Genomic DNA, 24,660 nt, shown 5'->3' with positions numbered 1-24,660 from the left:
GTGGGATCCAGCAAAAGCAGTGCTTAGAAGGATATTTATAGCACTGACTGCATATATTTGAAAAGAATAAATCAATAATACAAGCTTCCAATTTAGGGAACAAGAAAAGAACAAATTAAACATAAAGTTAAGCAGAAGGACAGAGTAAAAATTAGAGAAGAAATTAATGAAATTGAAAATGGATACCAACCAAAACCAAAGGTGAGTTCTTTGAAAAGACCAAAATAATTGATAAATTTGTAGCCAGGTTAACCAAAAAAAAAAAAAAAAAAAAAAAAAAGATGGGGCTCCCAGGTGGCTCAGTCAGTTAAGTGTCTGACTTCAGCTCAGGTCATGATCTCAGTTTGTTAAGTCCAAGCCCCGTGTCAGGCTCTGTACTGACAGACAGCTCAGAGCCTGGAGCCTGTTTTGGATTCTGTCTCCCTCTCTCTTTGCCCCTCCCCATTCACACTCTCTCTCTCAAATAAAAAAAATAAACATTAAAAAAAACAAATTATTAAATCAGAAATTAAAGTGGGGCCATCACTACTAATTCTGTGCACATTAAAAAGGTAATATAGAAATATTATGAACAATTCTATGTCCACAAGTTTGATAACCTAGATAAACTGGACCAATTCCTTGAAAAACTGTCAGTGCAAAGCCCAATATGGGACTCAGACCTGTGAACTGTGAGATCATGACCTGAGCCAAAATCAAAAGTCAGAAGCTTAACTGACTGAGCCACCCAGGCACCCCAAAATCCTGTCACATTCTTAAAAAACACTGACAGTAGAGTCTGCTTGGAATTCCCTCTCTCTCCTTTCCCCCTGCAAAATTAAAATAAATGTAAAAAAAAAAAAAAAAACTGTAGAAGACAATAAAAGACAAGCCATAGAATGGAAGAAGATATCTGCAAAACATATATCTGATAAAGGACTGGTACCTAAACATACCAAGAACTCTTAAAAAATTTTTTAATGTCTTATTTATTTTTGAGAGGAAGAGAGACAGAGCATGGGTTGGGTGGGGCAGAGAGAGAGGTGGGGAGACACAGAATCTGAAGCAGGCTCCAGGCTCTGAGCTGTCAGCACAGAGCCTGATGAGGGGCTTGAAGTCACAAACCGTGAGATCATGACCTGAGCCGAAATCAGACGCTTAACCGACTGAGCCACCCAGGCGCTCCAACACTTAGAACTGTTAAAACTCACAACAAGAAAACAACCCAATTTTTTAAATGGGCAAGTGATCTGGACACCTCACCAAAGATATGCAGATGTCAACTAGGCATATGAAAAAACGCTCAAAAATCATGGCACTAGAAAACTGTAAATTAAAACAAGACACCACTACATAGCTCTACTATAATAATGGTGAACATTCAAAACACTGACAACATCAAATCCAGGTGAGGATGTCGAGCAAAAGGAACTCCCCTTCATTGGTGGTGGGAATGCAAAATGATTCAGGCATTTTGGGAAATAATTCAGCAGTCTATTACAAAACTAATCATACTCTTACCATAAGATACAGAAATTGGGCTCCTTGGTATTGACCCAACTAAGTTAAAAACCTGTGTTCCATACAAAAACCTATACACAAACATTTGTAGCAACCTTATTCATAATTGCCAAAACTCAGAAGCAACCAAGATATCGCTCAATAAATGAATGGATAAACAAATTCTAGTACATCCATACAATGGAATACTATTTAGTGCTAAAAAATACATTAGCTATCAAGGCACAAAAAGATACAGAGAAACTTTCAGTGCACATTGCTAAGTGAAAGAAGCCAATTCTGAAAAGGCTACATATTGTATGATTCCAACTATTTGATATTCTGGAAAAGGCAAAACTAAGGAGACAATAAAAAGATCAGTGGTTGCAAGAGATTCAGGAAAAGAGATAGAAGAAAGAATAGGTGGAGTACAGAGGATTTTTGGGGCAGTAAAACTATTCTGTATACTGTAATGGTGGAATCATATTTTACATTTGTCAAAACCCATACAGGTGCACAACACAAAGAGTGAAATCTAAGGTAAACTGTTAACTTTAGATAATAATAGTGTATCAATATCGGATGAGGATGATCTCTATGAAATGGTATGGAATGATTTCCAGAATATTTTGTTAAGCGAAAAGCAAAGTAAAAGAGTGAACCAACAATATTTTCTTACCCCTTTTATGTAAGAAAGAAGAAATAAGGAGGAAAGTACATGTATCTGATCATCTGTGTAAAAAGAAACATAGAAAAAATATACCCAAACTCAACAAATGATGTTAGAATAATTGGACATTTATTTACAAAAGAATGAAGTTGGACCCCTTCCTGCCATCATTCACAAAAATTAAAATAGATTCTTAGGTACAATTTAAAGCACAAGGAACAAAACAAAAAATAGCTAAATCAGACTTCATGAAATTTAAAACCATTTGTGCATCATAAGACACCATTCAAGAAAGTGAAAAGATGTTCACCAACTCACTGAATGAAATAAACTGTTTGCAATCACATACCTGATAAGTGTCTTAAATGCAAAATCTGTAGAGAACTCTTACAATGCAATGCTGAAAAGATAAATAACCCAAATAAAAATGGGCAAAAGATGAAAATACACATTTGTCAAAACAAAAACAAACAAACAAAAAAACCCAAATAAAAGGCCATTAAACCCAGGAAAAGACTGTGGCTAAACATCATTCGGCAATTAGAGAAACATAAATGAAGACCACAATGATATACCACTGTACACCTACAGAATGGCTACAATAAAAGACAATAAGATGTGTTGGTGAGGATAAAGAGCAATTGGAGCCCTCGGACATTGCTGGTGGGTGTATAAAATGATGTAGCCACTTTGGAAAATGGTTTAGCAACTCCTCAAAAGGTTGACAAAATTACCATATGACCTAGCAGTTCCATTTCTAGGTATATACTCAAGACACAAATGTTCATATTAACATTGTTAATAATAGCCAAAAAGTAGAAACAACCTAAACACCCCTTTAGTATAAATAAAATGCAGTATATTCATACCACAGAATATTTGCAGCAATGAAAAGGAATGAAGTATTGATACATGATACTCATGGATAAACCCTAAAACCCATTATTAAGGGAAAGAAACCAGTCACAAAAGACCATACAGTAAGATTCCACTTACATGAAAAGTCTCCAATAAGCAAACAGAAAGAGGCAGAAAGCAAATTAGGGGTCCCCAGAGCAGGGGTGGGTAGCAGTACAGGGCAGGTGGAAAAAGAAGAGGAGGGGAGGGGGGGGAGTTCCAGAAGAACAGGGAGTGACCGCTGGTGAATACGGGTTTCTTTTGGGGGTGATGAAAAATGCTAAAAAATTACATGTTGATGATGGCTACACAACTCTAGGAATACATTAAAAACCACTGAATTGAACACTTAGGGTGAACTGTATAGTACATGAAGTATATCTCAATAAATCTGTTAAAAAGGAGAAGGAGAAGCAACAACGCAGAATAATGAAACTAGTTACATTCAGGTGTTGGGTGGAACAAGGGGGAAAGGATACAGCAATGGGAATAGGTTACAAAGGATGGAGGAAATAAACCTTTTTAAAAATAGTTCTTACTTGGGGAACCACATTAAAATTCATTAGCTTATAAGTTAATTCAATAAGAATGGGGAAGAATTTTCTAAAGCGAAATACAAATAAAAAGAAATAAAGCTGTGTTCTGAATTAAAAATATAACCACACTGAACACTAAAAGTTTGATAAGGAATAGGATGTTTACATAACATATAAATATATTTATATGATGCAGTGAGTACACAGAATCACTTTGACATTCCTGCCAAAAAGTCATAATCTGAACCTAATCATGAGGGAACAGACAAACTCAAATTGAGGAACTTTCTTCAAAAGTATCAACGTCATGAAAAACAAAGAAAGACTGAAGAACTCTATCAGATTAAAGGCGAGTGAAGAGGGGCACTGGGTAGCTCAGTCAGTTAAGCGACCAACTCTCAATTTTGGCTCAGGTCATGGTCTCACGGTCATGAGATCTAACCCCACCTCAGGCTCTGTGATGGGCATGAAGCCTGCTTAAGATTCTCTCTCCCTCTTCTCCCTCTCTCTCTGCCCCTACCCTCCTCTCTCTCTCTCAAGTTAAACTTTTGTAAATAAATAAATAAATAAATAAATAAATAAATAAATAAATAAATAAATAAAGGAGAGTGAAGAGATAATAACAGTTAAATGTAACATATGACCCTGGACTGGATTCCCATTTAGAAAAACACATTAACCTTTTGCTAGAAATGGAACTACCAGCATAACTGGAGAAATATGAATTAGGTCTACAGATTAAGCAACAATACTGTATCAATGTTAATTTTCTGACTGGATAAACTGTACTATGGTCACCTAAGAAAATGTCCTGGTTTTTAAAAAATACACACTTAAGTATTTACAGGTGAAGGGGCATCATAGGTAATGTTAAGAGAAAAATGACATATAGAGAGAGCAAAAGAGAATGATAAAAGTTGACACTTGGGGAATCTGGGTGAAAGGTATATGGGAATTCTTTGTACTAATTTTGCATATTTTCTAGAAGACTGAAATTCTTTCAAAATAAAAGGTTCTTTTTTAAAAAGAAATAATGTTGCAATAATATACCTCCTGTTAGAACCTTAGTACCAAAGATGACAACTAAATCAAAAGATTATTTTAAATACATAACTGAATAAATGAGAAAAGTCAAACCTTCTAATGGAATTCCAAATGTAAGAAGACTAAAGGAAACAGAAAATCATCATTAGAATACAGTAATAATTGCCACAGTCAAAATCTACCAGAATTTAATATTAGTGGTTGAAACTTTAAAGAGAAATAGGATATTTACACAACCTCTCAAGTTATCTCCCCTCCAAAATTTGTTAATTTTTTAACATATGTCCACAAATCCTTTGATACTCCTCCTTCCAGGATATGGAACTAAATTCCCCTCTTCATGAGTCTATATTGGACTTAGTGTCTAGCTACTAACAAGTTGAGTATAAAAAAGAAAAAAGTAATAACTTACAGTGAGAAATCTGGCAGACTCTACCTTAACCAAGTGATCAAAGTCAACACCACCAGTAATAACTCATGCTGCTATCATGTACCCTCTGATATGATGTGATAAAGGCACTTCACATCTGTGGTATCTTCCTCAAATCCATAAGTCCAGTCTAATCATTAGAAAAACATTAAACCCAATTTAAGTGACATTCTACAAAATACCTAGTTAGAATTATTCAAAACTATCAATGTCATGAAAAACAAGGAAAGGCTGATAAACTGCCATAGATTAGAGCAGTTAAGGAGATGTGACAACTAAATGTAACGTGGTATCCTGAATTGTATCCTCAAACAGAAAAAGATTAGTGGCAAAACTGATGAAATCCAAATAAGTCTGTAGTTTGGTATAACAATATTGTACTAACATTAATCTCTTAGTTTTGGTAAATGGCCATGGTGAATTTATTCACCCTAATTTTACCCAAAGTAAGCTAGGTAAAGAGCATACAGGAACTGTCTATATACTGTCTTTGCAACTCTTCTGTAAAAGTATAATAATTTCAATAAAAAGTTTTTTTTAATATATGAATTAACCAATTTTTAAAAGATTATTTTGTAAATTAGAGTACTCTTCAAAATAAAGCTGAACCATTAAACTCAATCTCTAAACCAACTTATTGCAAGAATAAACTCAGCTTCAATTAAGTTACTCTGAAATAGACTATTACTACATGCTCATTGCATTTAATGATTTTTGGAGGGGCCATAGAGAAGTATGAAAGGTAACGAAGGAACTGTGTGTGGTAAATAAGATTTGGGAAGCTTAAGGGGAACAGTTGGAAAAAGTGCTAAAATAAAATAAGAAGAGGTTTAAAAGATTAAAATTACCATTCCAATAGTATCCTAAGCAAACAGGAAATCTGGAAGGTTCAGTTTAGGATAACTACCGCAATAACATAAACAAAGGAACAGAAGGGGCTAGCAAAGTGTTAAGGCTATCATAAAAGCCTATACCATAGGTTCCCAAACTTTCTGGGTTTAGAAGGCCCTGAATGTGTCAGTAATTTTTTCACAGGCCAAAGGAAACACCTAACCATTCTATTTATTAAGTAGTCAGGTCCAAACAATTTAAGAATATATGCCCTAACAACTCGACACCTGTGTTGGGCACTGCACAACCTCTCAAACCTCAGAAGACACTGCCCTCCTCTTTCCTGTTCCATATATATTTTCACATAGTACTTGCTTTTCATAATAGCAACTGCCAACAATCAGCTTTGTAAAAATATGGTATCAATGAAAGGATTGTAGCAATCCAATTTTAAAAATGAACTACCTCAAGTATAGTGTGTGTGGTTTCCAACACATGTTGCTGTCATTTCCCTCAAAATTCTTCCATCTTTTGGCACACCTGTAGAGTTCTCTGCAGTGCGTTCAAGGCCTCCTCAGTGCACAGTTTAGAAACTAAGACCTTTACAAAAGATGACAAAGGATATTGCCAAGACAGTAGCAACAGAAAAACTGGAGTGAGGGGCACCTGGGTGGCTCAGCCGGTTAAGCACAGGACTTCAGCACAGGTTATGATCTCATGGTTTGTGGGTTTGAGCCCCGCATTGGGCTCTGTGCTGACCTGACTGCTCAGAGCCTGGAGCCTGCTTCAGATTCTGTCTCCCTCTCTCTCTCTCTCTCTCTGACCCTCACCTGCTTGTTCTTTCTCTCTCTCTCTCTGTCTCTCTCCCTCTCTCTCTCTCTGTCTCTCTCTCCCTCTCTCTGTCTCTCTCTCTCTCAAAAATAAACATTAAAGAAAGCAAGAAGGCAAAACTGGAGTGAGAATTGAGACATGCCTCAGAGAAAAAAAAAAATCAGCAGATCCAGAAATGTTGCCTGGACATATAATAACTGTGCTAGCACTTGAGCAGTTCCAAAAATAGAATAATAAAAATTATTGTATTATTAGCTATCCTCCAATAGTCCTTGCTTCTGTAGAACAGTCTTTTTTTTTAATGAACTAATAAACCTATTCAAATGTTTATATTAACTTGACAGCCTTATAGGTGGCATCGCTAAAGTACATTACTCTCACTTTTAACACACACACACATATATTACAGAAACTGCTGAAAAAAAATTCAATTCAAATTTTCAACTCATTAACATTTCTAGAGTACCAATAGGAATTGTCATCCAGCATCTGCAAAACTTTACTTTAGACAGGTATCTGAGAAAGAATCATATATGATAGTTCTAAAACCTGGCTTGATGATGGATCTTAAGCAAGCAATCAGGGAACTCCTAAAATGACAGACTTGCCAGCACCATTCCCCATTTACAAGCTCAGGCTTTCTAATGAGCATGGAAATCTCCATATTTGCAAAGTACCCAGAGATTCTGAAATCAGCTAGTTTGAGAGGAAATGACCAAAACAGCACTGTCCAGTAAAACTTTTTGTGATGATGGAAACGTTCCATACTTGCACTATCCAATATGGTAGCCCCTACTCACATGTGGTTAGTGAGCACTTGAAATGCGGCTAATGTGACTGAAAAACTAAAACTAAATTTTTAATTTCATCAAATTTAAGTTTAGATGTAAATAACCACATGTGGTTAATTGCTTCTGTACTGGACAGTACAGAACTTGATGATTTATTTTAAATATCCATTCTTATAAATTTTCCAAGTTGCACCTTTGATTTAAATTAGATGATCAGAAAACTAGGTAAAAACTTTACCCAGTTTAACAGTCTGAGTCTTTTATAGGTGGAGACTTACCCAATGTCATACCCTTTTTTTTTTTTTCATAATAAAAATCCTCTTTGAATTAAGTTCTAAAAGTCTCTGCAAAAAAATTTGGATATTTTCTTTAGCCAGAAATACCACCTGAGCCAATGTGCTTCCCTTTTTGCCTTAGCTGCCAATAAATTCAGAACCAAGTCCGGTGTCCAGTGGTAACTTCTCTTAAGTGTCCAGTAACATGCATTCTCTGATCCTCAAAAGTATCGCTGTTCTATTTATATCCCTAAATTAGTCAACATAGTGTTATTTTAAATTCTTAAGCAGACAAACTCTTTCGGACATGGGCAGAGTGTCAACTTTTAAAGTGATAACTTCTTTAATTAAAGTCAATGCTTTTATTGTTAATTGAGCTTTAAAGTCAATTTTTTAACTGCTTTCTCATTTAAAAAGTACTTTTAAAATAACAACACTAGGGTTAGTGACAAAAAGAGATATTTTAATGGAACAAATGTATTGAAGAAAATCTTTAGGTACTTATTAGCAAACCTGCCTGAAAATATCACTATAATAGCAACAAATAAGACAAACATAAACTAACATCCTGCTGTAATTCTATAGCCCCCATTTCACAAACTCAGTTCTACTCCTTTTATAAAATATGCAAAAGTCCTGATGCAGAATATGAACATCCCTACTGAGCATTCAGTTCAAAAAGCTTGTGCAATTTTTCCTTCAGTACACTGGCCTATTTTTATATCATGCAGGGAACTACTTCAGTAGCTCTTTTGTTGAAATTTTCCACAAAATTAGAACAAACACATTTGAAACATCAACAGCACATTTCTAGAAATGCCTAGTTTTAAGTTCTCTGAGTATCTAATTGCAAAACTAATGTGAAACTAAACTTAAATCGTCAGAGTAAAATTTCAAATAACCTCTCAAAATTTCATTTTAAAAATCAACCTTTGGGATGCCTGGGTGGCTCAGTCGGTTGAATGTCCGACTTCAGCTCAGGTCATGATCTCACGGTTTGTGGGTTCGAGCCCCACATTGGGCTCTGTGCTGAACTGACCACTCAGAGCCTGGAGCCTGCTTCGGATTCTGTGTCTCCCTCTCTCTCTGCCCCTCCCCCACTTGTGCTCTGTCTCTCTCTCTCAAAAATAAATAAAATGTTAAAAAAAAATTTTTTTTTAATCAACCTTTAAAATACATAAACCAAAGGGTGCCTAGGTGGCTCAGTCAGTTAAGTGTCCATCTCTTGATTTCAACGCAGGTCACAATCTCACGGTTTATGGGTTTGAACCCCGCATCAGGCTCTACACTGATATTGTGGAGCCTGCTTGGGATTCTTCATCTCCCTCTCTCTCTGCCCCTCCGTCACTCATGCTGTCTCTCAAAAATAAATATATAAACTTAAAAACAAATACACAAGCCAAAACTTGATAACAAATTAAGGTAAGGGAATTTCATATTACTGAGAGATACAGTGTTCTAAATGGGATCATTAAAAAAATCATGACAGGGAAAAAAATTCTTTAAGAAAACTTATCATAAAGAAATATATCCTAAATATCATAAATAGTCACCATAGGACACACAAACAAATGCTGGCAAATTAATTCTACTTTAGATGAATTTAATTAGTTTCCTTAGCCATATTATTTAGTTGAAGTGATTATTAGAAAGTAAATAAAGTTATAAGAATGTGAACTGATTTGGGGGCACCTGGGTGGCTCAGTCAGTTAAGCATCTGACTCTTGATTTCAGCTCAGGTCATGATCTCACAGTTCCGTGAGTTCGAGCCCCACAGTGGGCTCTGTGTTGACAGCACAGACCTTGCCTGGGATTCTGTCTCTCCACCTCTCTGTCCCTTTCCTGCTGTCTCGCGCTCTCTCTCTCTCTCTCAAAAATGAATAAACATTAAAAACAAAACAACAACAAAAAAAACCCCACATGAACTGATTTTGCTCCAGAGGCAAAGATAATGTAGTTCTTTTCCCCAAAAGCCAAAGTATTGCCAAAACTTAGTTAATTTTAGCACAGCACTTCTAGCATGCTCCCTGGTTTACTCCCACCCCTCGTGTCACTCCAAACTTCTGTGCTAGTTCGTCTTTCTCTAACACTCTTAAGTGTTCAGGTTATAGTTTCAGTCTTCTTGCTTACTCTATCCTTTTGTCTAGATAGTTCTCTTCATCACTTATTGCTTAAATAATCAGATAATGACAATAATAACAATTGGTAATATTGATTGAGTGCGTACTATATGTCAGGCACTATTCTAACCACCTTTACAAGTATTATTTCACTTAATTGTCAAAACGACTTTATTAGTTTCATCACCATTTTACAGATGAAGTACTAAGAGGTTAAGTAATTTGTCCAAGATCACACAAAATATATTTTTGTACATACACAGATATAAATGTTCTTTAAAGCTATTGTAAAGTTTCTTTCTATAGCTGGAAGGCAGGCACTGTGGGCTCGCCTCCATTCTTATGCAGTTAGACTACATTAAGTTGAACTGATAGTTTGCAGGTTGGGCACAGAGAAAACAGAAAGGTACCAGACTCTAGATTCCACAAACAGTAGCGGCAAGTAACTCCAATGATTTAGAGCAGAGGACAGTAAACTTATTCTTAAAAGGCCAGAGTAAATATTTTAAACTCTGCAGCCACCCAGTCTGTGTAGCAACTATTCAACTCTGCCATTTTAGTGTGACAGCAGCTATGGACAAATGGGCATGGCCATATTCCAATAAAACTTTATTTACAAAAGAAACAGCTTGGACCAGGCCAAAGTGTGCCAACAATCTAGAGGCTACTGAATCTGGTGTGGAGGCAACTGTGATATAAGCACTACAATATCAAATTATGGCATAAAGTATCCTCACTATTTTCCTTAAGTAACCTACAATCGAACTTTTTCACATGTATTAAATGAATTTCACATGTAATAAATGTTTAAAATCTGGATAAAATACAACATGTATCAATTCCAGTTTAAAAAAAAAAACAACAGTCCACAAACGCTAACATAAAACTGCTAACAAAGTAACATATCAATTTGTTATCTACTAAAGTTAAATCTACCTTTGACAATTTATCACATGCAAAAGAAGACTGGGCTATTTCCTTTCAAGGAATAAGGGGTTCAAGATCCACATAACTTGTAACACGAAGTTCTGCAAAGTAAAACTTTCTGCCTTACCTCTCCCCTCATTAAAATTTTAGCACCTGTCTTAACCATTTCTCCTGCAATTAGTCTTGGCAATTTCAAGAGCCAGAGAGGCCATTTGTCCCACACTTTAGCCTATAAATTCCTTGACTAACCTCTTCACTCCCAAAAATCTTTTCATCCATTCCACTTCAATCACCAACTGCCACTGTCGCACCCTAACAGCTATAATCTTATAGTACAAAAGATGACCCATTCAAATATAGAAGAAATTCCACTTAATTTATTTAAAAAAAAAAATTAAGGTATACTCATATTTAATGTATATGGAATATTAATTAAAAACATATTGAGGGGGCACCAAGGTGGCTCAGTAGGTTGAGTGTCTGACTTCAGTTCAAGTCATGATCTCATTGTGAGTTTCAGCCCTGCATTGGGCTTTCTGTTGTCAGTGTGGAGCCCACTTCAGATCCTCTGTTCCCCTCTCTCTCTGCCCCTCCCCCATTTGTGCTCACTCTCTCTCTCAAAAATAAATAAAACATTAAAAAAACATATTGAGGATGTATGCTTATTTATATATTTTTTAGATTTTATTTATCTCTACACCCAATGTGTGGCTCAAACTTACAACCCCAGGGTCAAGATTAGCATGCTCTACCAACTGAGCCAGCCAGGCACCCATGTGCTTATTTTTTTAAACTGATAAGCAAACGTGATCCAGAGGAGACTACAACCTTTATCTCATCATTACCTTTAACCAATTCCTCCACAATCAAACATCTCACTTTTTTCCAGTTCTTTCACTCTGGTAACTCAGCCCCAACAACTATTCAACCTCCTGAACATATCAAAAGCATTACCCTCTTCACTTTTTCATTGACCATCCCACCGTTCATGTCCTTATTTTCCTCCTTTTCCATCTCATACTCCATGGTGCATCACTATAAGCATTCCTGTGCATTCACTCTCAATTTCCTCACCCTTTTTTCTCTCAGTTATGCATTCATGACAAAACCCAACCCTGATTAAATCCAACTCTGCCTATTCTATGCCTGAACCCAAATAAGGAACATAGCTCAATTAAAATATGCAAACTTGCTGGTTGCATTCATTTTAAATTTAAGACCACAAAGTTAAGAAGGTCCCAGCACCACGCAGCAATCTTTCTACATTTCCCTAGTCAATTCTTGTTTTGACAATACCTCCTCTCTCCTTAATCCTTCAACACCTGTCACTTCCCTCTCAGCTGATGACCCCTAATATTACTTCCCTGAGAAAAGAGAAGCCAACAGAAGAGAATGTCCACACCCTCCTGCACCAAATCTACCAATCTACCTGCTTCTCTACCCGTGTCATCTGCCTTCTCTCCTTATAACAATGAATTGTTCCTGCTTCTACTCAAGTTCAACCTTTCCACTTGGGTACTGGATCCTGTTCCTGTTCTCATATTCAAGGACTTTTCTCCTGAAGTTACCTCCTCTCCCAGCACACCATCAGTTTTTCCTTCTTTACCAACCATTTCCATCAAGCATTCCAATATGCTGCAAATCTTCCACGTGAAACATAAACCTTGACTCCTTGTCTCTCTCCAGCTATTCCTTAGTTCTCTGATTTGTAGCAAAATTCTCTGTGAAAAGTATCTACATTGATCATATTTACCTCCTTTCTCCTACCCCAATCTAATCATGCTTTTATCCCTACCTGTCCACTGAAACTATTTCTCAAAGTCACCAGCTCTCTCCACCTTGCCAAAGCCACTGTGATCTTGCTCAACCTCTCAACAGTATTTGACACAGTTAAACGCTACCTTCCTGACACATTTTGCACTTGGTTCCTCAGAGAATAGTCTCCTAATTTTCCTCCTAACTTACTAATGCTTGTTTTTCAGTCTCCTTTGCTGGCTCTTCCTCTTCTTACCTACCTCTATATGTTGAAGTGTCCCAAGGCTCAGTCCTCCATCGTCGTAATCTATATTAACACCACAGGAAATTTCCTATAGCCCCATTGTTATAAATTCTATCTATTTACTAAGAGACTCCAACCTCTTCTCTCTCCTGATCTCAAGATTCTTGTAATTAACTGCTTAATTAAATCTCCACCTGGATGTCCCATACTTTAAGAAAAGCAAAGCCAATTCTTGATTTCCCCTTCATGCCAAACCTTTTCCTCTCCAGGTGTTCCCATCCCTATAATTAACATTACATTCATCTGGTTGTTCAACCAAAAGTCTACAGTCCTTATTGATCCATCTCTGACTCTACATCATATCTAATCCATCATTAAGTCCTGTCAACAATTCCTTCAAAAAATTTATTTCCAGTTACATGGGTGTATACATTTATCAAAACTTACTGAACTATATACTTAAAAGTGATGCATTTTATTGTATGCAAAAGTGTAAGGTATACCTCAGTAAAATGTGGTGTAAATGTATGTTTGTTACCTGCATATATCTGCCCATTTCTCACCACCTCCATCACTACCTCCTTGCTACTTGGACTACTGCAATAGCCTCCTAATTAGTATCCCTGCTTTCATTTTTACTCATGACAATTCGTATTCCACAAGGCATCCAGAATAATCTTGTTTTTTAAAATTTTTAATGATTATTTGTTTTTGAGAGAGAGAGAGAGAGAGAGAGAGAGAAAGCAGGGAGAGACAGAGAGAGATGGAGACACAGAATCTGAAGCAGGCTCCAGGCTCTGAGTTGACAGCAGACAGCCCAAAACAGGGCTCAAACTCATCACCTGAGCCAAAGTCAGATGCTCAACCAACTGAGCCACCCAGACACCCCCAGAATAATCTTTTTAAAATGTTTATCACATTATATCGCTTCCCTGCCCAAACTTCTCCAATGGTTTCCTGTACTTAAAATCCAAAAGCGCTCAAGGCCATACATTATCTAATGCCTACCTACCTCTCAGACGTCACCTCTTTATCATCCTTCCTTTGTTCTACTGTGTTCCAGACACACTGGTCTTCTATACACTCCTAAAACACACTAAAACAAACTTGTGTCCAATTATTTTTTCTTTTTTTTTAAATGTACTTCAAAAGTAGGTTCTTTACACAAAAGCTGATGTACCTCTAACTCACTCCATTAAATGGTCAACAGAGAAATGCTTGCTGAAGCCATCCAAAGAAGTGGATCTGAATGAGTATTTACTAATGTAATTTGGCCTTCATAAACTCAAGTCAATACTTAAAGTACATGCAACATTCCAATGTCCAACTGGAAAACTAAACTGGATCAGTTACAGAAAGCCTGGAACATCAGATTAGGAGTTTACATTTTATCTAATAGGCCAGCATCACAAATTTAAGCACTAGGAAGGACTGCTTTTTTTTAACTTTTCAAATCCTGAGATCACAAAGAGGTATAAAGCAATGAAGAAAATGAGAAGTTACTTTCAGGGATACATACATACATACATACATACATACATACATACTACACACACACACACACACACAGTTTTTGTACCTCTAGAATTTTGAGCCATGTGATCATATTACCTATTTTTAAAATAAATTATAATTAAATATATATTTAAAAACAGAAAAAAGGAATCTTTACATGACATGGAAAATCAGAAGCAAATGTATTTCTGCCTTTTTGGGAAAAGTTTATAGTAGTTTAAGTACTTTTTGAATGCCATAACTAAGAATTAAATAAAATAAAAACCTAGATAAAATATATTCATATATGTAGATGATACAGACACACACACAAAATACAATATATGCTCATACATAATGGTTCACATCATGTATTGGGGAGCTCCTACCACAACTGAGTTCTGTAACCTAAATTATCATAACTACAACTTGCCAACTTTCAAGTAGTTTCCTTAAATACCTGAATAACTGCTGAGAGCTCATACAGTGAAGACTTTCCTCAGAATCTAAAAGCCTACAAATGATGAAAGAACCAAATAAGAAATAAACTAAGAAAAAAGACAGCACAGTCTCTTTCCCTCAAACTCATCTCCAGTGGCCAGTCTCACAGCTTCATCAATTAAGTGAGATTAATAATTAAATGACTTGGGAACAACAATAAAAGTAGAAGATATAAACCCTTAACATCTCCAAATTTGCTAGAGCCTCTACGTGGCAATCAAGGGGTGATGAGGAATAGGACCTCACAGTATAGTGCCCTTCTCTAAGATGAATAAAAGTCATTCACGTTTTTGTTCTTGACCTAAGTTCTAGAACCACTACACCATGAAAGAATCAGGAAGTGGACTCACACCCCATCAGCCAGAGCAAAGGTGAAATATTGTAAGACAAGAGAGAAAAGAACTTTGAGAAAGCAGAAGCCCCAAATCCTCTAATCTATAGAACCCATCCTTTGATCAAAGGTAAAGTACTGTGAGTTTGCTCATGGCCTAGATCTAAAAAAAGATCCTTAAACTCTTACCTTCATCCTGTTATCTGGCATGTCCAGGCTCATACTGTAGGGCCATGACAACAGAACAGGGGAAACATTCTCCTTGCCTTAATCACAGAAATAACACATTCTCCCTTGAAAAACATATCCTGATTCCCATGACCCCCTAATCTCAAGTTTCATCTTTATTCCTTGAGTTTCAAATTCATGCAGAAGTCAGTGTATTTTTAATACACTTTATCCTGGAGTCATGAGGACACTTGGTAAGGTTGAAAACATTATTTTAAAATACTGGCTCTTGGGGTGCCTAGGTGGCTCAGTTGGTTAAGTGTCCTAGGGTCATGGGATTGAGCCATGCGTCTGGCTCCACACTGAGCGTAGAGCCTGCTTATGATTCTCTTCCCCCACCCTCTAAAAGAAAATACTGCTTCTTAAACTTTAACATGCATACCATGTGACTCAGTAGGTCTAGGGCAAGGTCTGAAAGTCAGCAGGTCTAACAGGTGGTCCCAGGTGTTGCAAATGCTCCTACTTCTCAGAAAACATTTTAAATAAGAAGGTTCTAAAAGGCAATAGAACCTATATACATAGGTTACCTCCAAAGACACAATCCCAATGGAATGCTATCTGTTCTTTTCATAGTTTATTCCTTCTTCCCTATACCAGATCTATTTTCTTATCCTCTCAACACTTGTTTACCTTCCATGTGACTACTATAAAATTGAAAAGTCTAGAACATCCAAATATTTCTAGTGTTAAAGCCATTTCCTATCATAAAGACCTAATTTAATAGGTATACCATAATGGCCATCCCTAAAAATGATCAAGGCATCTATTCATCTGTAATCAAGTTAAATTTTCATTCGTTCACATTGAGACACATTAACAATAACTTACACACTTCTCAAGGGAAAAAAAATTAGCGATGCTGCAAACCATAGGGAAGAAATTGATTTTGTTTTTTGTGGACGTTTTAATGTTTATTTTGAGAGAAAGAGAGTGCATGCAGGGGAGAAGCAGAGAGAGACATGGGAGAGAATCCCAAGCAGGCTGCACACTGCCAGTGCAGAGCCCCACATGAGGCTTTATCTCATGAACCATGAGATCATGACCTGAGCCAAGATCAAGAATCAGATGCTTAACCGACTGAGCCACCCAGGCACCCCAAGAAACTGATTTTGTAACTAAAGAATCACCTGATGTGTTCTACATCCCTTAAGAAAAGACTCAAATTTAACCATCATAAAGGTGATACTCCCAGTATACTGCCCAGTTAAAAAATACAATGAGGATCTTCCTAGTTTGGTTACCAGTACCCAGTCTTCCAAACCAGAAACTTGAGTGTCAATCTAGGCCTTTCCCTCTCCTTCATCCCCATCTGTTCCAGCCTCCTGACTGAAATGACCATCAAGTCCTATCTATCTGGTGTCCTAAGTGTTCCTCCAGTCTATTCTATTTCCTTTGCACTGCCCTAGTCTTAGCCTTTTTCCTCACCTTACCTACTGCAACAGCTACCCTGACATTGCTGCCTCCAGTTACCCTTTCCACTATGATACCTGCTCCACACTATTATCCAAGTGATTTTTCCAAAATGCAAACCTAATGTATCTTCCGCTCAAAACTTTTTACTATGCCCCCCACCCATCACCCACAGAATAAAGTCCAAGCCACATATAATGGTCCAAGCACTTAACTTTCCATGATTGGAATCCTGCCTGCCTTTCAAGCATCATATCCCACTGCACTCCCCCTATCCTGCACTTTAAGCCCCATTATTATCAAAATACACTGCTTGAATTTCCAGCACATCCCATGCTATTTAATTCCTCCAAGCTTTTGCATAGGCTGTTGCTTCAGGCTAGAATATCCTTCATTTCTTCTCCCTTGGCTTTCTGGCCAACTACTACGAATCTTTCAAAACCCAGTTCAGATCCCAGGAAGCCATCCCGAGACCATACCCTCTTCTCTTAAAGAATTATTTCCTCCACTGCCAACTTTGCAAGTAATAATAGAATTTACTGGGCATTTACTATGTGCCTGACACTGTTCCAAGCAGTTTACAGGTATTAACTCATTTAATCTTCACAATAATCTCTCCTATGAAACGGTACCATTATTTCTTTTGCAGATATGGAAACTAAATCACAGAGAAATAAATAACCTGTCCCCAAGCATACCAACTGTTAAATGATGGAGACAGATGAAAATCCCTACATCATACATATTTGTATTACTATTCCTATCAGAGTGAAGTTATTTACACGACTGTCATCACCATGGACTGTGAGCTCCTTGAGGGTAGGGATTATGTCATATTCAACTCTCAAGCCACAGTGCCTAGTGTAAAGTAGGTAATTAGTGCATGCATTTCTTGAATTGCATATAAAATAACATTTCTTACAAGTTCAAGAAAAAAACATTCAGAAACTAGTTTCCAAATATTCAAATATGCTATAAGAGTTCTAGAATAGAGCAAGTCATTTCTTTCATGGAATAAAAAGAATGTCAAAACGAAAGGTAATACAGACGTGAGATTACAGTCCTTGTGGACAATGAAATAGACTTATGTAGCAATAACACTACATAAACACTGAAATAAATCAAAACCCAAAGGACCATTTGCTTCAGATTAACTCTTTTTCACTTACTAAATAAGAATTCTTGCTTACCATTCAAAGCAGTGAAAAGAAAGCCCTAAATTTACTTTGCTCAAGTAGAAAGAAGCAAATCATAGGCAGCACTACTAATTGCTTCCTTAAGTCTGGCCAAGAAATGTATCCCATTAGGCAATTAAAATAAAATACAGTTGCCTGACTAAGCATATAACAAAAGAATTTCTAAGGTTGTATGGGCTAGCATTACATTATTCAAATAATGAAAAATTATTTATTTTAAGCCAAGAAAAATGAAAAATCAAGAACAAAATAAAATTGATCATCACCACCCCAAAGGAATATAGATTTCCATATTAAAACATGTACAGGTTACAATAAAATATATGCATGTTTACAATATTCAATAGTCATTCTTTAAACCTCCTTCAAATTATAAAAAAATCAAAGTTTTGCTAACACTAATGATGAAAGACCTCAAGACCAAATCAACTGTACTTAGTAAGCTCTCACAGTTAGTCCTCTGAGCCATACTAAAGTGCAATAATTAAAACCCATAGGGATGGTACCAGCAGCAACAGTGCATACCACGATACTTGTTAGAGTAATCTGTACCCTGCACAGCTTGTACACACTCGTGCACTACAGAAAGGTAAATCTGCTGTCAGAAGAAGCAGAGTTTAGGCCACACGGAGTTTAGGCCACAACACAGGAAACTCTACCCCCAGACATGTCTTACCATTTCTTGGTACACTCAACCATCAACTCCTGGTAGGAGGCCACAAACTGGAACTTGGATGCATGTTTTCCCACACGCTGCAGTCTCTTCCAAACTGAAGCCATGATGAGCAGTCACTTGAGCAGTTCTGGGTTAGCAACACAGCAGCTTTAACAAAGCAGAGGGCCCAAAGGAAAGGAGCTTTGCATGTATGTCTGTACTTTAAAAAAAATTCAACTACGACTTGAAATGATGTTTGGGGTCCATAAGTCTTCTCCCTGTTTCACAGGGTAAATCCCATCTTAGATGAATGGCCCAGTCAAGAACAGTATGATACACATGACAGGATGAATGAGAGGAGGTTCCCTCATGAAGACATCACCATTCCACCTCAGGGGCTATATTATGTGTATTCTGGAGGACTGAAAAGCAAAACAAAGAGAAATATATGAGAGAAGCTTGAGGAGTGACTAACCACCCAGGTTAGATAACACTGCAACAGACAACCTCAGTTCTCCGCATGTTTTTCAAACAATGAAACAAAACACCAACCTCAAAAGCCAGTGACATCAAGGATGCAAGACGTCAAGGAAGAAATTACAATTCACACCGAAGACGTAGAGCAACACATCAGGTAATCAGCATCAACAACAATCGAGAAACGCTAGTCGGGGCCCTGCCTCCCCCTCCTAGCATCACAGAAGGGCGAGCAGAGCGGGAAAGTCTAGGGATGCTGTTTAATGTCCACCGGCAGTCAGAGGGAGGAGTGGAACATTTTTAAATAAACTTTGTTTTTCAGCCGATAATTAATAGCCTCCAGTCTTTGAATATGTGCTTGGAACAGATTAAGGAGCAAGGAGGAATGCTGTTGTTCAGAGGAGGGAAATGGATGGGAAAAGAGGAGTGGAGGGAAATCTCAAGGCAGAGGGAGGGCAACGTCCGGGCTCCAGGCCACTTGGGCTCTCCACCTTTGCTGCCAACCGGAGGGAAATGGAAACTCCTGCCTGGGCGTGAAGCAATGACCAGCGGGGCAAGTGCAGAGTATGGGGTGCGGTGCCTCCCTCCCCCATCCGAAGGGAACAGTCCTCTAGAGCCTCCTCTTCTCACGCACAGAGCCCAGACCCCTGCCCCACAGCGGTGGCAGGCGGTAGCTCGCCCACGGTCCCTGTCACCCAGGCGATGCCTGAAGACCCCAGCCCGGTCCCCGAGCCCCGTCCCCGCCGAACGTCCACTCCCGCCCCCTCCTCACACCTCTAATCCCGCTGTCGGGCTGAGTCTGGCCCCGTTCCCTCCTCAGCGCCGCTCCTTCGTCGCCGCCGCAGCAGCAGCCGCCGCCGCCGCCACCGAGTCCTCCATCCCCGCCGGAGCCACATGGAACAGCCGAGCCAGCCGCGGCGCTCGCGGGAGCCGGGGTCTGCAGCCCCTCAGGCGGACGGCGCGCCTCACGCCCGCCCCCTCCCGGACGCAGTCGCCCCGCGACCGTCCCCCACCCTACAAAACCCTGCCAGAGCCGCTGCTCAGTGCCCAGCAACCCCTCCCCCGCCTTCCTCCTCCGCCACCATCATCATTACCTCCCCCGCCGCACCTCTCACACTAACCCTACCCACGGCGGCTCAACCTCCGTCCGCCCCGCCGCCATTGGCCGGGCACCACGCGTGCCCCGCCCATCTCGGTGGGCGGGCCTTTGAGCGGCGGGGGCACTTCACTGGCCAATCTGGGTGCCCATAACAGGAGCTCCACCCCCCAGCTTTGGAGGTGTTTTTCCCCCAGCCGGAACGCGGCGCACAGTCCACCCTTTTTTAAAAAAAAAAATTGGAATCCACCAGGGACGATCCCGCCCACTCCTCTGATTGGCTTGGAGAAAGAAACGATAGGCGGGAGGAGTAAGGAGTGTTTATAGTGACCTGGAAGATGGTTGATTAAACTGGATGTCCGTCAAAGGTGCGCTGGGTGCCGGGCGGGGTTTCTGGCTCGACTCAGTGAAAGTAGAGCCCGGTCTGGCTTCGCTGTAGCTGTGGGCAGTACGGCTGCTGTGGTTTTCTCTCTGGTACTCTCCTGTCCCCACCCTAGGAGCTGGGTGCGCCTTCTCCGCCACTAGCTGTTTGCGCACACGGCCTTGGTTTCACCCGATTCCTCCTGGGGGTTTTCCTCTGACAAACTGGAGTAATGACCCTGCTAACGCACGCCTAACATTCAGTGTACTGTTCCTCAACGGGATTGAATAAACTGAGCTGGAAACAATATTTACACTGCAATTTCTTCTTGTTCTGATTCTTCAGCATTTCTTTGAATCCTGGTTTCTTTTTTCTTCTCTTCTTCCTCCTCCTCCCCTCCTTCTTCTTCTTCTTCTTCTTCTTCTTCTTCTTCTTCTTCCTTCTTCTCCTCCTTCTCCTCCTCCTCCTCCTTCCTTCTTTCCCCGCTGTGGTCTTTTTCCCTTGTAAATGACTCGGGAGTGGCTGGCATATAAAAAGGGTGGTTATAGGCAAAGAAGAGGATGAAATAACCCAAGCAGAGTGTGAGGGCAGGGACACTTAACCTTGTTAAAAAGAGCCAAGGACCTTTCTGAGAATTTGATGAAAGCCGAGAATTTGATGAAAGCTACAGACACTCTCCCAAGGAGGAAAATATATCCTATCATAAAACACAAAAATTTGCTTTCAATTTTGGGTAGTTCATAGACCCCTGGATTAGAGAAAGAGGGCAAAGAATGATATTGAAGGAAAGGGGATCCCAACATTTAAGGAATAAGCAGAGTAAAGTGGAAAAGAGACTGAGGAGGAATGGTCAGAGAAGTAGGAGTACCCTGTAAGCAATCACCATATAGTATGAAAAAAGAAAGGGTAACTAACATGAAAAGAAAATAAACAAGTTGGGTCCCCGAAACAATTAAGAGCCATCGCTAATCTTACTAAGGATGGAGAGCAGAGTGCTTGGACAAAATGCCTTAAAAGGTATCGGGATCTAGGGACGGACTCTTTGAAGGACAGGACAGGAGGGCAATGGTGAGAGTTGATCACATCTATATACAAAAGCAGAGCAAGAAAAAGGAGAGAGGGACTGAAGAATCAGGAGAGATGGGGAGACAGGTCTTGAATCCAGTATCTAATTATATTTCCTTTTTCAATAAAGAAATTAATCTAATAACACCACAAGAACACAATGTGCACTTTACAGAAAAGAACATAGATATCATGTATTTTGCTACAGTCTTAACTTTAAAATATTAAGATAACCATAATATTTATATTGATTCTTATTTTCTGTACATCTTAGAGTCCTCATGTGTCCTTCCTGAGTGGTTTACTAAGTCACTACAACCTACAGCCATTATGATCTCATATAGTGATGTATTCTGCATCATTAACAGACTTTAAGTGTATGGGGTTTTTTTATGACTAATTTATAGAAATGGTCATAAACTATTTTAATCTAAGTTGCCCTTCAGGAACAACCCACATGATGATCAGGAGGGTTTTGCATCCCATTTATTATTGTTCTTCAGAACTTTCCAAACTTTCTTATGTGGTCAACCTGGTTTCATTTAGTACTCTTTCCCATCTTCGGCGGGGGGGGGGGGAAGGAGAGAGATTTTATTGTAGAGAAATTATCTTAAAAGCAATCTATTTTAAATACATGTCTTTTCTTGAGGAAGAAGAAGAAGAAGAAGAAGAAGAAGAAGAAGAAGAAGAAGAAGAAGAAGAAGAAAAAAAAAGAACCAAGGAGAAGGAGTATATAGGGCCCCTAAAGAATCTTTCTCAAGAGACTAAGAAAGAATTTCTTACAGGACAGCTTTTATTTTTGGAGAAGTATTTTTCCTGGATGTAAACTCTTCTTTTTCATTCTAGTTGCACAGATTGCTAAGAAGAGATTGAGGTTCAAAATGAAGAAATTAAGAGCAGACCTTGACATTGTTCTGCTGCTGAGCTCAAGTTCATAAGCTAGCTCCTAAAGTCTCCACCAAACAGCTTTTTCTCTCATAACTTTTTTTAAATAACCTGTTTGCTAACCAAATTTATTGAAGAAACTTTCTTATAGAATATCTTAAGATTTTTTTTCATCTGCTTAGCTAAAACTTATTGAAACCAACTGAGTATCGATCATATTAAATACAATTAATAGTACATAAAAGATACAGTCCCTATTCTCAAGGAGTTTTTCATAAACAGGTGTTTAGCATGCAAGAAAACAACGCAAATTAACCTCTCTGAGTCTTGACTTCTTATTCTAGCAAACAAATAACTGTGCCTGCCTTTCTGGGATGTTGAGAAGATGGAAGATATGTAGCTAAAGTACTTGATACATAGTAAAACAGTCACTAAATGGTAATTAATAATGTACACCATTGTGTTTGGTAGCGAACATAAACAGTCAAGAAAAAAACAACCAGTATTCAAGAATACTTGAGCAATACTTAGTTGCTGCCAAACATAGCTACCTCAGGAATAAAGAAATAGTGCATTTAACATTATTCCTTTCCCATTGTCTCAGTGATTACCAAGACCAGAAAACCAATAACTTATGTGGGCTCGAGATTTTATAATAATTACTATAAATTCACTTACCCTCAATTCTCATGACCACCTTTCATGCATATATTAGTTGAGATCTTTTGGCATGCTGGAAGTTACCTTTTTCTTAAAGCCCCCATTCTCCCTACCTACCGGTGTGCAAATCCTTCCGACCCTCTCCCGCCCTTCCACACAAGAACTACACCTCAAAGCCTTTTCTAATCCCCTACTTACTCCAGTCTTGATTTATCATTTCCTTCCATCTCAGACTTAAGCTGCATAATAGACCTGTGGATGTATGTTACTTTAACTGTCCTGTTCATTTGACCCAGGTGTTGACTGCAAAATTTTATAAATAGATTTTTACTTCACAAAATATTCAACATTTAAAATAATTTTGATTTTGCCTTTAAATTTCATCAAGATCACAGTGAAGACAGAATACAAAGAAATAAGTGGAAATCTCCAAAATTTCAATCTTCTTTGCCATGACACTTTTGAAATTATAGAAAGTATTTTCCTTGAAGCAGCTTTGCTAGTCACCGTTTCAGAAACCTCCAAAATGGAGATTTTAGTCCATGAAATGCAACCAAAGGCTTGAATTATTGTCATTCCTGATGATAAAATTTTTATCTTTAGGTTTTACAGTTTTTGCAGTAAAAATTGTCAGACATATTACTGCAGGATTTAACTACTAATAGAACTTATCTGTGCCTTAGTCATACTAATAAGATTACTCCCAATAATAGCACTGCAGGTTTTTGCATTGTTTTCCAGTTACCATAGCAGTTATACTATATACAACATTCCTGCAATCTTTAACTGCTAATGAAATTATTTCTTTTAAATCCACAGTTAACAAATTTACTCCTGACAATCCTACAGCAGTTCTTATGTCCTAAAAATACTCATTGTGGCAGGCTAATACTTTAAAATATTAATTGATGGTTTCTGTAGTAGTTGTTTTTCCATGTACTTCTTTTTATCTTATGGCCTTTCTCCTCCTAGACTCTACCCTGATACACCCTCAGCATCACACCCACCCTCATTTAGGCTGGTCTTTGCTCATTGTTTCAGGAAGGGAATATAACAGAATGCAGAGAAACAGGGAACTTTTCCCTGGCTTTTGAGTTTCTAAATCATAGCCCTTTAGGGAGCAATGAAATGGATCCTATTAGAGACCTACACTGTTCAGTATGATAACCTCTAGCCACAGGTGACTATTGAACACTTGAAATACGGCTAGTTCAAATTGAGATGTGCTGTAAATATAAAATATACACCAATATCAAAGACTTATGTAAAAAAAAAGAGTGGAATATATCTTATTCATAGTTTTATATTGATTACCTGTTGAAATTATAATATTTTGGATATATTGGGTTAAATAAAAGACATTAAAAATTAATTTCACCTGTTACTTTACCATGTTAATATTGTTACAGGAAAAATTTAAATTATACATGTGGCTTGCATTATATTCCTATTGGATACTGTTGCTATAGAC

At 38.2% G+C, this 24,660-nt stretch overlaps 1 protein-coding gene across 13 annotated transcripts in view; it reads right to left on the bottom strand.

The window, feature by feature from the left end:
* The window catches only part of EHBP1 (EH domain binding protein 1), a 357,708-nt gene that overhangs the window by 307,459 nt on the left and 25,589 nt on the right, over positions 1-24,660 (bottom strand). For 8 of the 13 annotated variants that reach the window (XM_027072361.2, XM_053200656.1, XM_053200655.1 and 5 more), the window contains one exon: positions 18,667-19,067. The exons of 1 other annotated variant lie outside the window; for it this stretch is intronic. In XM_027072361.2, coding sequence (XP_026928162.1) covers positions 18,667-18,770 — 104 coding nt within the window. In that variant the 5' untranslated portion in view covers positions 18,771-19,067. Of the gene's footprint in view, positions 1-18,666; positions 19,068-19,896; positions 20,129-20,216; positions 20,312-24,660 lie in introns of those variants that run through there. 4 more of the 13 variants (XM_053200661.1, XM_027072362.2, XM_053200658.1 and 1 more) reach the window with 4 other exon arrangements.

Source organism: Acinonyx jubatus, chromosome A3 (genome assembly GCF_027475565.1).
Source record: "Acinonyx jubatus isolate Ajub_Pintada_27869175 chromosome A3, VMU_Ajub_asm_v1.0, whole genome shotgun sequence".
NCBI lineage: Eukaryota > Metazoa > Chordata > Mammalia > Carnivora > Felidae > Acinonyx > Acinonyx jubatus.
This window is presented reverse-complemented; position numbering and strand designations above follow the sequence as displayed.